Source organism: Lepisma saccharinum, chromosome 6 (assembly GCF_977018435.1).
Source record: "Lepisma saccharinum chromosome 6, izLepSacc3.1, whole genome shotgun sequence".
In the NCBI taxonomy this organism is placed as follows: domain Eukaryota; kingdom Metazoa; phylum Arthropoda; class Insecta; order Zygentoma; family Lepismatidae; genus Lepisma; species Lepisma saccharinum.
In genome coordinates, this window is record NC_139234.1 from 49,624,675 (window position 1) to 49,639,906 (window position 15,232).

General features: G+C 38.8%; 1 protein-coding gene across 1 annotated transcript in view; it reads right to left on the reverse strand.

Annotated features, from left to right (window-relative positions):
* Window positions 1–4,019: 4,019 nt before the first annotated feature.
* LOC145989380 (zinc finger C4H2 domain-containing protein) overlaps window positions 4,020–15,232 on the reverse strand; it is a 31,814-nt gene continuing 20,601 nt past the window's right edge. The window contains exons 5-6 of the mRNA XM_083124724.1: window positions 12,685–12,847; window positions 4,020–4,502 (exon numbers count right to left, since the gene is read on the reverse strand). Coding sequence (XP_082980850.1) covers window positions 12,718–12,847 — 130 coding nt within the window. The 3' untranslated portion in view covers window positions 4,020–4,502; window positions 12,685–12,717. The remainder of the gene's footprint in view (window positions 4,503–12,684; window positions 12,848–15,232) is intronic.

The following is a 15,232-nucleotide window of genomic DNA, read 5'->3' on the forward strand; positions in this document are numbered from 1 at the left end:
TGACACTAATGTGAAATGCGGTTGAAATAAGTTGATCACATGAAGAAACGTTCTGATTTTTATGGTACTTCCGATGAAACAAAACAAGGAAAAATATAATAAAAATTAAAATGTATTACTGGCCAAATAATGACATACATGGAGTGTGTAAATTCCTTAATGGAAGATATTACGTCGTTCGGAAAGTAAGTTCCATCATGCCATAAAATGAAAAATATAAATAGTAATATCATGATCTTTATAGGGGTGAGAATATATACATGGTACAACATTCACACATAATCGCTATAAGAATTCAAGCACGCATCACAGCGAGATACCAAGTTCGTTATACCCCTATCATAGAACGTTTCCGCCTGAATGGAGAACCACTGGGAAACAACTCCAACAACTCTTCCCCCTCCTCACTATACCGTTTCAAAAACTAATGCACTTCCCATTGTTTCCTTTTTGGCATTTTCGGAGAGCTGGTGAGGGACCCAACGGTTACACAATTTGCGAAATTTCAAATTTACTATTACAATTTCATACAGCACAGTTCTGGAGATTTGTGGAAACTCTAATGACAGCTCAGACAAAGTGAATCGTCTGTTCTCCCTAATCTGCTCTTCCACTAAACGAACCAAATTGGGATTCACAACAGACGGTCGACCACTTCGTTCTTCATCATGAACACTAACCCGTCCACCTCGAAACCGTCTCACCCATCTTCTTACTATTGAAGCACTCATTATTCCTTCTCCATACACCTCACAAATCTGACGGTGGATATCCGTAGCTGGAACATTACGTGCATCCAGAAAACGGATCACGGACCGCACCTCACACGTGGCGGGAGTTTGGATTGTCCGAAACACAACAACAACGCACTACGCACTACTCTCCTGACCAACTTGCCTCAGACTGACGTCTGGACTTCATCAAGGTTGTGGCTACACAAGGCGCATGCGCATTCACACTGCCCCGCTTGCAGCGCCACGGTATTCATCAGTGGAACTTACTTTCCGAACGACGTAATATCTTGTGCTGCTAACTGCTATTTGGAAGGTCCTGAATGTGCCTCATATAAATGTTACATTGGTCAAGGAAAGAAAATATATATATTTTGAAAAAAAAGGAATGAGCAATTGAATACGTATGACGTCATTCACTCTTGATCAGCATAGCAACAGATTTACAACCTACAACTAAGAAAGCCATTTGTTGAAACTGGATTGTACTGCGCATTATATACGAGATATAATTTTTTGTCACTTTTACCCATCCAAAAGCAGAGTGCGCATTATACACGCACGCGCACTATACACGCGTAAATACGGTACATCCACTGTTCAGTTTTATTTTGATCCACCCTCATGAATAGAAGCAGCATGTAGTAAACTACTGCATATACACCATCATGGATAATGTGTTAAATTGACAACAAACTCCCTAATCAGGGTACTTCAAATTTTTTTCATTTGTATTATTTTTCTGTACTACTGTTTGAATTTAAGGACAAAAATTTTCATATGAATGGCTCCTCTATAAAGTGATATTAAACTGCTGTCAAGGCACCATGGGAAGAGGTTTTGATTTGACTGATTTTTGTTATTTAGCGTCACTTTTGACTAATCACATGGATGAGGATGATGCTCACAAAGAACACCTATACCCATGCCGGAATTTGAACCCAGGACCTCTAGCATCCAGAGCATGCTCTCTTAACCACTCTGCCACTGAGGTCGGCATGGGAAACAGGTGTGGAAGGAGAAACATTAGAGGTTAGGAAAAGCAAAGGCTGATGGTAGAGGTGGGGGACAATACCACTTCCTCATTTGAAGTTCTTTGGGAAATTCTAAACAGATTCAACTTTCCAGAAATTGTTATGCTAGCATGGTAAGAAATGAAGCAGTTAAAAAAATGTCTATAAAGTAATTCAACTGCCAAGTCAAGTTTCAATATTGGTTGCTTGTTTTCCTGTTTGCACACCTTTGCACAACTTATATGTAGAGGCATGCATATTTCGTTATTGACGAAAACATGAAATGTGAAATAACACATAGTAATGTTAATTTTTCATGTTTCTGAAAGGTGTGAGGTGCATTTTCCTACCCTGTTTTATCATGAAATTATGCAAAATGAACTGCAAGATGTGAAATAGTCTCTTAAACACGAAATTTAGAATTTATTTACAGACGCAACACTTTCTCGTTTGAATTATCCTGCGAGTTATGCAATTCACAGAAAATGGATTAATTCTGCTGTAAATATTTGAGAAGAAAAAAATGGACCTCTTTATACAGGAATAAACGTAATACTCTGGTAACTACATAAATGTGTTATTAGAAGGAATATGTTTATTTTGTGTAATATGTATGTAATAAACTGTGATATTTCCGTAATACAAAGATGTCCACATTTTTCTTTTATAATTATGCATTCAATAACTTGCATTAAGTTTGCTTTATGATGCATCCTTAACAGAATTTGTGGGCAAGTTCTTTCATTTTGTCAAGATCCTTGATTAAGCTTGCAGTGTCAGTTTTGCTGGTAAGAAACCAACAATCACTCAGTCTTGAATGTTTATGAGTAAACAACTGCATTGTTAACAATCGGCAGCTTTTGGTCAAAGAGAATGTTGCTTTTCTATTCTTAGAAGCAGCAAGTCTTGGTACTGAAATCTGAAGGCAAACTTCTATTGTTGTGTTTGGTAAAAATTATGTACTGTGTTATAGTGTGTCGCTCTTTTCTTTCTTTTGCTGTGATAGAGAAAGGAAAATAAGTTAGTTGGATACGATAAGTGCAGTTGGCACAGCACGCGAAAGTTTTTTTTGCAAGAAAAAGGAATATCAAATGTCTTAAGTGATTCACGTGCGAGCAGGAGTTCGCAGAGAAAGTGAACAGTGCATGTTGTAAAGTTAATCTCAGCGTGGAGGAATCACGAGTGTACGGTGTGCAAAAAAGTGACAAGTTTCGAGTCATATTGCATGATGGCAGTCGAAGTATGTGGCCGTTTCGTCCGTGACTGAATTGCATTCGCACAGCGGTTTACATTCCTTTCTGTGTCCTGTGAAAGGAAGTTCCAAATGAACTCCCAAGTGGTGAATGCTACCTCGATGGAACTGAAATTTTTCCTTTGTATGTATGGAGTAGACCTCCTGACCTGTCCAGTGGAGTGGCTACAATCATAAGTACTGCACATCATTTAGCCTCACTGGGCACTTCTATGGTAAAAATCTTGACCTCGTCTAGTTCCTTCGAGCTGCTTGATGTCAAAGAAACTGAACCTAAATCTTTGTCGCATTAGGAATTGTATATTAACAAGATTATGCCATGCGGATAAATCCTAGCTACACAGTTTATGATTTGTTCTCAGAGGTAACAATCTCTGAATTTCAAATATTTATGCAAATTTATAAAAATGAGCAATTGTTAATTTCTTGTGTAAGTCACGTGATAATTCACCGTTCTTTGTTTTAAACGGTGATTATTCAAACTTGTTATCTATTCTGTAATGAAGAAGGTAAAGTCGAGGCCAAGAGTTATTTCTTTTGTAAGGATCCTTGAGTGTCTTTTATCAGAGTACTGAATAGCTTGTTCATGTTAGCAAAGAATAATTTTGTGTGCTCTTGTTTATTTTCATTACAATGAATATAACTGTTCAAAATCTTTATCCATGTCTTTGTAGTTGTGCTTTATTTCATTTAATGATGGTTTGTGTTTCAGATGGCTGATACTTTGATCCAAGGAAAGTGTGTGGATGTTTCATTATAGAAGAACGGTCATCTGCTCTCCAGGCATCATTATAAATAAGTTCAGTTTTTAAATCAAATTTAGGATTATATTGGTAATTTTATAAGCAAAATGTCATTTTATATGCCACTTCGATTTTTCACCACTATAACACCGAAATGTTATTTTATTTACGGCTTTTGAACCCGAAATTTACTGTTTTTGTACCGAAATTTTGCTTTTTTATTTCCCAAAAATATGTGCCTCTACTTATATTTGTATCATGCCATGAGTGAACACGCAGCTTACATGTACAAAGATTTATTACATACTTCACTATACAGTTTTAAACACAATATCAGTCCACTGAACATTGGAAGAGAGCTTACCACAGTAAAATTTCAAACATTCAAAATTATAATTAATGAAGATTAATACATCAAATACCAATTAACATTCATTATAAATTTCATTGGACATGTTAATTCATTGTTAGCATGTTTACTAAAAATTTTCACATGCACACAAGAGAGATTATATATTCAACTACACACAAACTTTTCTACACTTCCTTCGATTTAGACTAAACCATTCACACACACACACAATTATATGTTATACAAGATGTCAGCTTGAAGCACGTTTCATGTCACTTCTTGCCACAGAGATCAGAATGAAGTTTTGCCTTTACTGGGCTGTTATCTTTATTTTCTCTTCTCATCATGGAAGAATTTGATCTGGCAGTCAACTGACGTACGCAGCAACTTGAATCCAAGGATATGAATGTTCTGCAAATAAAAATGCACAATAAATACTCAACACTGTAATACAGGGTGATCGCTGCAAGACAAATGTACAAATTTGAAACACTGAGTAAAAAGAACCTTATACTTTGAGAAAGGAAGGAAGGAAATAAAGTTAGCTGACAGTAATTGCAGACATATGGGATGACTTTTCTTGTTTACGTAAGCAAGCGATAATGAAACAGGATAGGGTAAGAAGTCCCATGTTGGCTATTACTAAAAGAGATATAGCAATGCTGCTACTTTTCACAGCCAACTGGCACAGTCTACATGCTGTCAATACTTCCTTTCGGCAAAGCTAGGCTACTTATCAGATAAATGAAACAAAGGGGGCAGGGGGGTTGAAGTTCTGTTTTGCAGACCTGTCAACTTCAGACTATCCCAAAATAAGAGTTCAGTATTGGACTTTATGGGATTTTACTGTGCGTTCATTTCGATCTTCCGCCGAGATATCGGGAGAAGCGTGGCGGGCGACGCTGACAGAGATGCCGACATTTGCAATCTGTAATGCCCGCTTATTTTTATGGACATACGCAGACATTTATAAATATTGTAAAACGAGCACTAACCTGTTCTAACTAAGTTCTTCTGCAGGAAGTTCTGCCCTTATATACACAAATAAATACGCTTTAGAAGCGATGTTAAGAGCCACAGATAATAAAACATTTTAATCATAGTTTTGACCAGTAACGTCCTGCTTAAGTTTATATCCTTGAAAGAGTTTTGTGTCGACGGGGATCGTTTGGAGGTTTCGAATGTGCAACACTGTATCAAGATTACGCTGCAGACGAAACTGTTAAATGTCAATGGTTTTCGTGAGCTTCCTTGCAATACGAAATCTCCGAGCTCAAGTTCTTTGTTCCTTCGCGACTAGTTGAAGACAAGAGCTGTGAATATAGGGGCGAGCTGATGTAAACCAAGAGCGTGTTAATTTCGTACTGTGCGCAAGAGTGTTATTCTTGGTTACTTGCCGTTACTTGTTTGTGTTATTGCAGTGTGTATGTGTGTTGTGTCAGTGAGACGATTGGAATGCCAGCCGCAAGGTTCACGTTAGAACAAAGATTTTTTATGTATGACACTTACGTGAAAACAGACTCGTGTCGAGACGTGTGTAGGCAATTTGTACAGAAATTCCCAGGTGTTTCACCTCCACATAGAGATACGGTTAGACATCTTGTCCTTAAATTACGAGAAACTGGATCGTTAAAGCAAAACTCGATGAAATTGGTGCAGCGTTAGAACGTTCTCGAAACAAACCTCTACGCCGTGTTTCACAGGAGATGGGCATGTCAAAATCATCAGCACATACAGTCACTAAGCTACTAAAATTAAAACCGTACTCTTATAACACAGGTTAGTGTTCGTTTTGTACTATTTATATAAATGTCTGCATATGTCCATAAAAATAAGCGGGCATTACAGGCCGCAAACGTCGGCATCTCCGTCAGCGCCGCCCGCCACGCTTCTCCCAATCTCTCGGCTGAAGATCGAAATGAACGCATGGTACTTTTGAGACCTCTACCCGCAAAATAGTGTGTTTTGTGAGAAAGGAAAGCTTTTAACATATGAAGAGAAAACAATGAATATACACTAAATATAGAGAATGTAATAAGACGACGGAGTTACATTACATTATAATTTTATTATTTTTTATAATTTATCATTTTCTATATTTTCTTTCAATTGTTTTAATCCAGATTAGATTACAAATATGTATTTGTTTTTGCATTTTCTGCAATTTGAGGGACTAAATATATTAGCCTTCTGACTGTTATTGCCTGCTACAAATACATGGTAGGAAGACGTCATGATGTAGAGAAAGTTCATGCCAGTTTGTCAATTGGGTTCTGTGGATGTCAATTTGTTTGCTGTCTGTCTGTGTGTGTAATTACAGGGTGATTCAGAATTCCCTCTGAGGTTTCAAACTTTTATAGTACAAGAACTGTAACACATACAGCAAAAAGGTGCATATCAGTGCATAAAGAATCTCTCCAAGTTTGGTATGTAGAGTCCAGCACAGATATTTCTGTCGTGCGATGCGCGACAGAACTAAAGAAGCAGTGTTAATAATGGAGCAGATAGAAAAATCGCTGCAGTGCGCCGATGCACAGCTGTTACGTACAACAAGGAAATTAGAGAATTCAGGTCTATCTAACGTTGAGTGAGTTTTAAACGTCATGCATTATACCAGGACTAGAATTAATATATACTAACAAATGGCTTTGTATGTAGCTACATACATATGGACTAAGAATTCGAAAAATATGAACTAACACATACGTAAAATTACCAAAAATGCTGCAAAGAAGACTTCTTCATACGATTCCTTATTTGAGTGATTTCAAACAAAATAAAAAAAATATTATTTTTCATTGCATTAATGCACTGGTGGCGTTCTAACTGTTCACTCCCAAAACCCGTATACACTGGTACGGAACTGCAACGGCAGATAACAACATGTCAACGCGTTAAACCGCGACAATTGGACCACAACACTCCTCCTCAAGCAGTATTATTATTTCCTCTCTGTGATCGGCGAAAGTCGGTTGCCTTTGTTCTACATTTACAAACGATGCCGGCTTCCACAACAATAACAAGTACATATACTGCCACTAGACAATAAGCTGCGCGGCTTTTTCTTTTGCTATGAACCAGGGCTGGCGCTAGTCATTTTGCCTCCCTGGGCGGTGACGGTAGATGCCGCTCCATTTCGAACCCCCCGCCAGTACGCAGAAACGGGAAATTGAAAATCAATATATTCCTAAGTAAAACATCAAAATATAAAATAAATAATGAGACTTCTTATGCTATTTCAATACTATTAAGCGCAAAAGAATATCTCGCTCGACCACAGTTTTCAATAAGCTTATTTCTTTCTTCTCTTCAAATTTTGCTGCCCTGGCCGGTGGCACGGTTCGCCCTCCCCTTCCGCCGGCCCTGCTATGAATTTGGTCACCCATCAAAGCATGGCAATTTTAACACAGAAAACAATATGCATCGCATTAAGCAGCAAAAATGACAGCCTCCTCTTCCTCCACCTAAATCCCATCTTTCGCAGCAAACGTAGCAAACTCTCTTGACTTCCCGCAAAATGTATGTCTGCCTGTAATTTGACATGCAATTTTTTCATTGTCGGCACTTCATTTTCACGCAGAGCGTAGTCGTATATGCGCCTACGGATAACGTTTTCATCGAAAGCGTCCACTGACGATTTGGTCGCTGGTCTTTGTCGTTCTTTCCCGGGAGTGTGGAATGATGTGGAGGGGTCTTCTGACATCTCAAGAGATTGTCTTTCGTTCATGATAGCCCTGATTGTTCGTTCAGGAACTCCAGTCGCAGCCGCTGCTCTCTTGCCAAAATGCTGTATTGGGATGCTAACACCTTCACTGGCTTCTTCCTTCATGACGTCATGCACGTTGCTTAGAATTTCCCGAGCTTGGCTATGCAAGGTTTTTGATTTCAACTTTGACAGAACTGGAGGCATTATGGAATTTAACGTTCATTAACAAACACACACTTTCACATACACACACGCAATAAACGCACACAATGTCAAACCGGTAAAATACTTAGTATGAAATAAAAATATGGTGCTTCCAATCCAACAAAACTCACCGTCATTTTACCTGCCTTTCCCCTTCCGTGACAGAAATAGTGCTTCATTATTACAGTTGGCAACACTAGTTACTAGCTAGCCAATGAACATGCACTGCATAAAAGAAGCAACCACTACGCCGTGCTATATTGCCACATTACCGTCCCTGCTGAACGGTGTGAACTGCATGCTGGAGCGCTATTCAATTATTTTCAATGATGTTTGTGCAAGTGTGTCCAGGAATGGAATAACAATATGGCAACAATAGCGAAGGTTTTCGAGCAGGGTAGAACACGTGATACTAAGAGAGAGGGAGACGAAACGAAAATTTGTATCTACGCAACGGCAAATTTGTGTGTGTTGTACTCTACCTTACAGGTGCTAGATATGTGCACCCCTGGTGACACGGCAGACGACAATCCTGAAATCAAGTTCCTGACACGTCGCAACATATCACAGGCAGCCAGTATCCTTGAACTTGTTATACCAAGCACGAATTGTCTTGTCTGTAGGTGCTTCTGTTCGATATTTCGTATGAAAATCTCTGATGTACCATCAAAACCGACTCACATTTAGTGCATTATAAGATGCAGAACACTTTGTGTTCACCAGTGCATGCCTTGTTTGCATTAACTGTTATACTGCCACATAGCGGCTAAATCTACAATTACGTGACGGGGCCTATTAGGTGTGCAAACTTTGATAGATTCTTATGCACCTTTTGCTGCATGTGTTGCAGTTCTTGTACTATAAACATTTGAAATCCTTGAGGGAATTATGAATCACCCTGTATATTACTAATATTTAGTGTGTGTTAGTTTTGGAATGTTCACTCTGTTATTAAACTAACTTTTGTTTTGGTGTATAGTAGAGCAGACATCCAACGTGCAGTGGAACCTTCTGCGGTATGCTGCATACACCTTCACTGTTATGCTTTGTTTGAGGTCAAATTTTTGGTGCTGCTTGTAGTGGTTTACACATTCAAAATCACTTTTTTCTCAGTCCCTTTTCGGAAGAGGTGCATAATTTTTGGAAGGAAAGGGTCTTGTGTACAACACTATGCATGTACCATTTTGAACCCTCCCATCCTGGCATAGCCTCTCCATGGGGGATGACCAAATTTCATTTTTAAAAAATCCATTTGTTCCTCTTGTTCTAGCTAACAGAGAAAATTTGTTCTCTAGTAGTACGTGTTTGTAACCTGGTCTGTACTGAACAAAACCAGGCAAGATTCATAACACTATAATTAGTAGATGCAAAATAATATATTGCTTTTTGAAGAGTTTTTAATTTTATTTTTCATGCGACGTTTCATCCTGGTTTCCCAGAAGTTTCTCAAGTCAAGATAACCACATACATAACACACAACTTTACACGACTAGTCACTCTACAGTTCTAAGGAATGTCCTTCTTTCTTCCCAGGGAAACTGTTTTTTTCTCCACCTTGCCGTACCTCCCTGACTGGGTAGAGTAGCCATGTAAAGTTGTGCGAGTGGTTATCTTGGCTTGAGAAATTTCTGGAAAACCAGGACAAAACATTGCATGAAAAATAAAATAAAAACCACCTAAAATAAACATATATTATTTTGCATATATAAAAAGTGATTATGCAAAACTTTAAGAAGAACCTAACTACAATTTAGTAGTTTCTGATATATTAAATTTCTTCCTAGAAAGAAAGGAATTTCATAAATCTCACTTTTAGGGTTAATGGAATCTTCACTCTGATAATAATATATATACAGTACTCTTATTAGGCTATTGTATGGAATTAGATATATATGTATATATGATAACTTCAAGGTTCATAATGACTTTTTTAAAAAAATATTTCCAGTAGGGCTGAGCCGATACTTTGAACCAACATTCATACTGATGCCGGTAGTCTTACTGATTCTCACCTACACCAATACCAATGCTTGAAAATTGTAACAATTTACCATTAGCAGATGGAGCCTCATCCACAAGTCTAAGCTCTCCAAATGGGAACTTTTCAACAACTCACTTTTGAAATTTGCTGCAATGTACAAAAAAAAATCGCAGCTCTAGAACTAATTGTTGTAGAGAGATGAAATCATTTTTTTTAAGGAATAATAGAGCTTTTAGTGGAGGTGAAATTTATAGTGTACCTCCCAATAATGAAAGTTAAAGGAAGAAGTTGAAGTTCGGAATTTAACAATGAAATTGGTATTTGACACACCCCTGTGGGCACCACAATAGACCAAAGTGAATGAAAAATGCAGTACGTAGCAGTGGTACATTCCTACAACCATGCAGTTTCATTGAAAACAGGGTGATATGTCTTGCGGGGTAAAAATAATAACAACGTATAAGAGCAGCAGTGTTGCCAGCTTATGGAAAACAAATCTGGAATTGGCCCTAATTTGCAGCCAAGCATGACAAAAGACCACTCTTTAAGGACATGTAATGACAGTCACCCAATTTTGGGAAGAAAAAAAATGAAATTATGCAACATTTTCAAAAGTTGTCATTTGACCTTACCCTCCTGACTCGTTTTGGTTTGATTTGGTGTTTTAAGTCCACTTTATGCACAGTAAGGCTAATCGGGACTGGACCTACAGTTTAAAGTGGGACCCGAACCACTATGTGCCTCTACCGGGTATCGAACCCGGGACCCCTTGATTACAAGGCGATTACGCTACCACTGCGCCATCGGGGAGGCCCCCTCCTGACTCGTAATTGTCACGTGTTGTTAAAATGTTTTGTTCTCATTATTACATGTAAATGTGAAATACGAGGCTTGTCCGGAAAGTAAAGATACAAACCAAAAATAAGATATAAAAGAAATGTATTGCTTGCAACTAAAGTTACACTTGATACACTGATACAGAGGCTATGTCTCCACATAAGTGCCACCATTGTCCAAACATTTGTTCAGATGCGGAACAAGTATTTGTATCCCTGAATCGTAGAAATCTGCTGCGTGCATCTGGAACCAAGTTGTAACTTCTTCCCTGACGTCATCGGCACAGGAACAGGTGGTAATCGCTGGGTGCAAGGTCGGCATTGTATGGCGGATGGTGAAGGAGCTCTCGTTAAAACTGTGCAAGCAGATCCTTGGTGACATTCGCTGCATAGGGGTGGGCGTTTTCATGAATGAAGCAGATTCCACTTGACAACATGCCTCTCTGTTTTGAATTGCACATCGAAGATGTTTCACAGTCTGGCAGTAGGTTTCAGCATTAATCTTTCTTCCAGGCAGCATGCATTCCATCAGCAGGATGCCGTGGCGATCCCAGTAAACGGTTCCCATCAGCTTGCAGGTTGAAATTGACGTTTTGAATTTTTTGGCTTTTGGAGAATGGGTATGGTGCCACTGCAGTGACTGCTGCACGTCGACCTTCTCCGAAGGCATGGCACCATTTCGCCACATTTTGACGATTCATTACGTTCCCGTACACAGTCACAATTTCTCGGTGGATATCCGATGGATGCTTTCCTTGTGCCTGCAAAAACCTGATCACGTCGCGCACTTCGCACGATTCGGTATCGCCGCTGCCATTTTCAACACGTGTTCCTCTCACAAGACTCAGTGCAGCACCGACTACTCACTCCTAATCCTCGTCGTATGGATCACGGTTACTGCCAGTGTTACCAACTTTGGTACACATTTTCCCCCTAACGTGCAAATGTGTTTGTATCTTTACTTTCCGGACAAGCCTCGTATATCAGCAATAAGCGATGGTGGAAGAGTTATAGCCCATTTTGTAAGATCTATCCCATAATACTCTGGGAAAACAAAGAAATTTTCAATTTCGAGCTTAACAATACTAACATTGGATATATTGTTTTGTAATTCAAGTATGTCATACCTTCATTTGTGTAAAAATCAATAACTTCATATGTATACAAATGAACAAAAAAAGACAACTGAAATATTATGTGCAGTTTTGAAGAAATGGAACATAAATTTGCTGCCATGTGGTGCCCAGCAAAATACTGCCCAGCCATCTGTAGGACAGTACACACAGTGGTAGTAACTTATCAGCCATCTGCTAAAGGTTAAAAGTTGTTAAAATATTGACTGACATTAATGGGTGAGTAATCCACTCCAATTATAAGCACCAATTTACCAGTTTTGCTTCAAAATATTTAAGAATTACATCAGGATACCAAAATACCTGTTAGTAATCACAATATACGGTTTTCACACAATCTTATAAATAATAATAAGCCCTTGCACAACAGGCCTTGAGGGTAAAGGCCTACCTACCAACAGCCAACCTCACTCCCACATGCCTCCGCAGAGATGAGCGATCATCCGATCAGTTACGAGGTAACGTGTGGTCAGCATGAAGAACCCCCAGTTATTGATGTAGGTTTTCCATGACCAGGTTATGCTACTCATTCATGGCTCCCCAATTTCCTCATGATGACGGGTGGCCACCAGTCCCATACCCTGGTTGAAATCTCAAGAGAAAAGTTGTTATACTTCCTCCCAGGAGACACGAACCAGTGTGTGTCCCAGAGCAAGAGTTCATGACTTAGATCAAATGGCAAAACAACACCAATAAATAAATAAATGCCTTTTATAAAATGACAATTACTTACTTAGCTATTGTATCCTTGGATTTTAACTTCCTTTCAATCTTTCTTTTTTGGCTTCTTTGGATTCCGGCTTCGAGACTTGGCCTTACACAGTGGACAAATTGGTGCATTGCGATGTATCTGCTGGTGGCACGACAGGCATGATTTCATTGGAGGTGGCTGTTGCCTTTTTAAAAAATGTGAAAAAATTAATGTTTGAGAAGAATGATACTAGGTTCAGCACAGTGCATGTTAATATAGAAATACAGTAGAACCCCAATTTGACATTTTCTTGCATTATGTATTCAATTTTGATGGTCCCAACATAGCAAAATGTCATGCAATTTTTCTCGATTTTGCATTTTCCTGTATTTTTAAGTTTGGTCCCCTGAAAAACATAAAATTGAGGTTCCACTGTGTTCAACTAACGAAACTTATAAAATATTAACACAACAAAAAAGTATACATGTTGGTGAATCCCTTCTTTTCTACAAACTAATGGAACATACAACAGTTGCCTATTAGTAGGGACATTGAATTTTTGTGAAATGCGAAATGTGAAGAAACATTGCCTAAACACTCATCTGACAAAAGTTGTAATAATGCATTCATTATTTCAAAACCTCACTGCTGCTCACTCAATGGTCGGAATTAGTTGAAAATTTGCATTTGTCTTAAGAAACAAGCAAACTTGCTAGAAAATATACAATTTTATGAAATTTTGAAAATTCTAGGGCTAAAGACAAAATTTTAAGAAAAAAGTGTGAAACAAGATTTTGAACATGAGCAATACTTTGAAAATAGAAGAAAATTGCTACAGTGATAGCTTAATACAGGAAAACCTCGTTAATACGATATTGGTTAATACGAAGTACCCTTTAATCCGAAGTTCTTCCCATTCCCCAGCCGATAAGATAGGATTTATAATGTATTTCAGTATGGATAAATCGAAATACGGATAATTTTTAATACGAAGTTGTTTACAAGACCCTTCCGCAAAACTGGTTTCGCTTAATTCGAAGTAGACACCTGCGTAAAGTCGACAAGAGAAGATCAAATGTGGAAAGAGCTTGGACGTTATTTTAACTTGACCTTGACATGTTTCCTTGTCCTAAGAGCTGCTGACAACTCGAGGGAAGCAGCCCGAAATGCCCTTGGACATTGAAATTCTTTGTCAATGTGCATGGGAGGTCAAGCTCTTTCCCCGCTGAATGCACCACCTTGGAAATATTCACCAGTGCCAGATGAAAAATGCAAGATAAGATCGCACGAATGTTCCAAAATACAAGACGCGTGGCGCCTGGAAGTCTCACCAATCTGTCTAGCTCTGAGCTCGCTCCTGTGAGCGAGCAACTTTTGGCCTGGTAGCAAACAACTTCCGGTAACCACTTTCATTAAAAGCGTGTTCTTTGTGCCCTGTAGAACTGCATAAAAAAAGGGAAACTGTTACAGATAATCAAAGCCGCATAGGACAACTAAAGATCGTCAACCCGCTTAATGCGTTGTCATCTAGGTTTCCCGCAAAAGTTGACATCGATCTTACGTATGTTGCAACTCCAGTTTCCCGCTTCATACGTTTCCCAACTGTGCAGTTCATAAAATTTGCCAAAACAGTGTTTTGTTGTCTGAGTGACAACAAACGGAGAGGGGGGGGGGTCCGTTGCTAATTGTTTCGGCCACGATATTCTTGCTAATTCTTGCTATTCTTGGCGTCTAAAAAAAAGCAAACAGTTCTGAAAACCTTCTTTAAAACGAACAAAAACCGCATGATAAGTAAAAGAAAAGTGACCCCCTTCCTTCTCCTACAACAGCTCATTATTCGCCACTGGTGTGCATGGTAATGTGATTTTTCACACTGCTGATAAAAGTTCGGTCTTCGACAACTGCGTTATCTTTAAAATGCCGATGATTTCCCTTCTGCCACCTGCTGCTCTAACTTCCAGCCGGTCTCATTGTGTTTACGCTGCAGCTGGCGCCAGTGTTTAGTCGAGCGTCTGGAAAGTTCTCGCTTGCCGATAACTGCAATGACTCATCCAATGCGAAGGAATAAGCTTCATTGTTTTGAATCTCGCAAAGTCATATAATCCCCGCTTTTCTTCAGAACCATTAGCGTGCTGCTGTTAAAAGAAAGAAAAAAAAAAAAAAAAAAAAAAGCAATGCTCAATGTAGGAATACGAGAGGAAAAGTTTTGGCGGAGCGAGTGTTTGACGTCCAGACTACTCCTGAAACCTACAATAAATTGTCGATTAATCTGAAAATACGCAAGTTTCGTAAAACTTGTTTTTAGTTCATTTTATACTGCTGAACTAAGCGGGACTAAATATACAGTTTAAAGTGGGATCCAAACCAGAGTGATTATCGAGTGCGGCACTGTTTAATGTGTCCTAGGATACACATTGGGTGCAAACATCGCAAGTTGTGTGTTTACTTTTTCAGAGTTGATTACAATGCAAGTTGAGGAAGAGTTTGGACTGCTCCCTGAAAAAGGGGAGGGGGGCGAATATGAAGTTAACTGAAGCAAAGAATATGTGACTTTTTTTTACGATGTGTTTTAGACAGCCCAACCAGAATG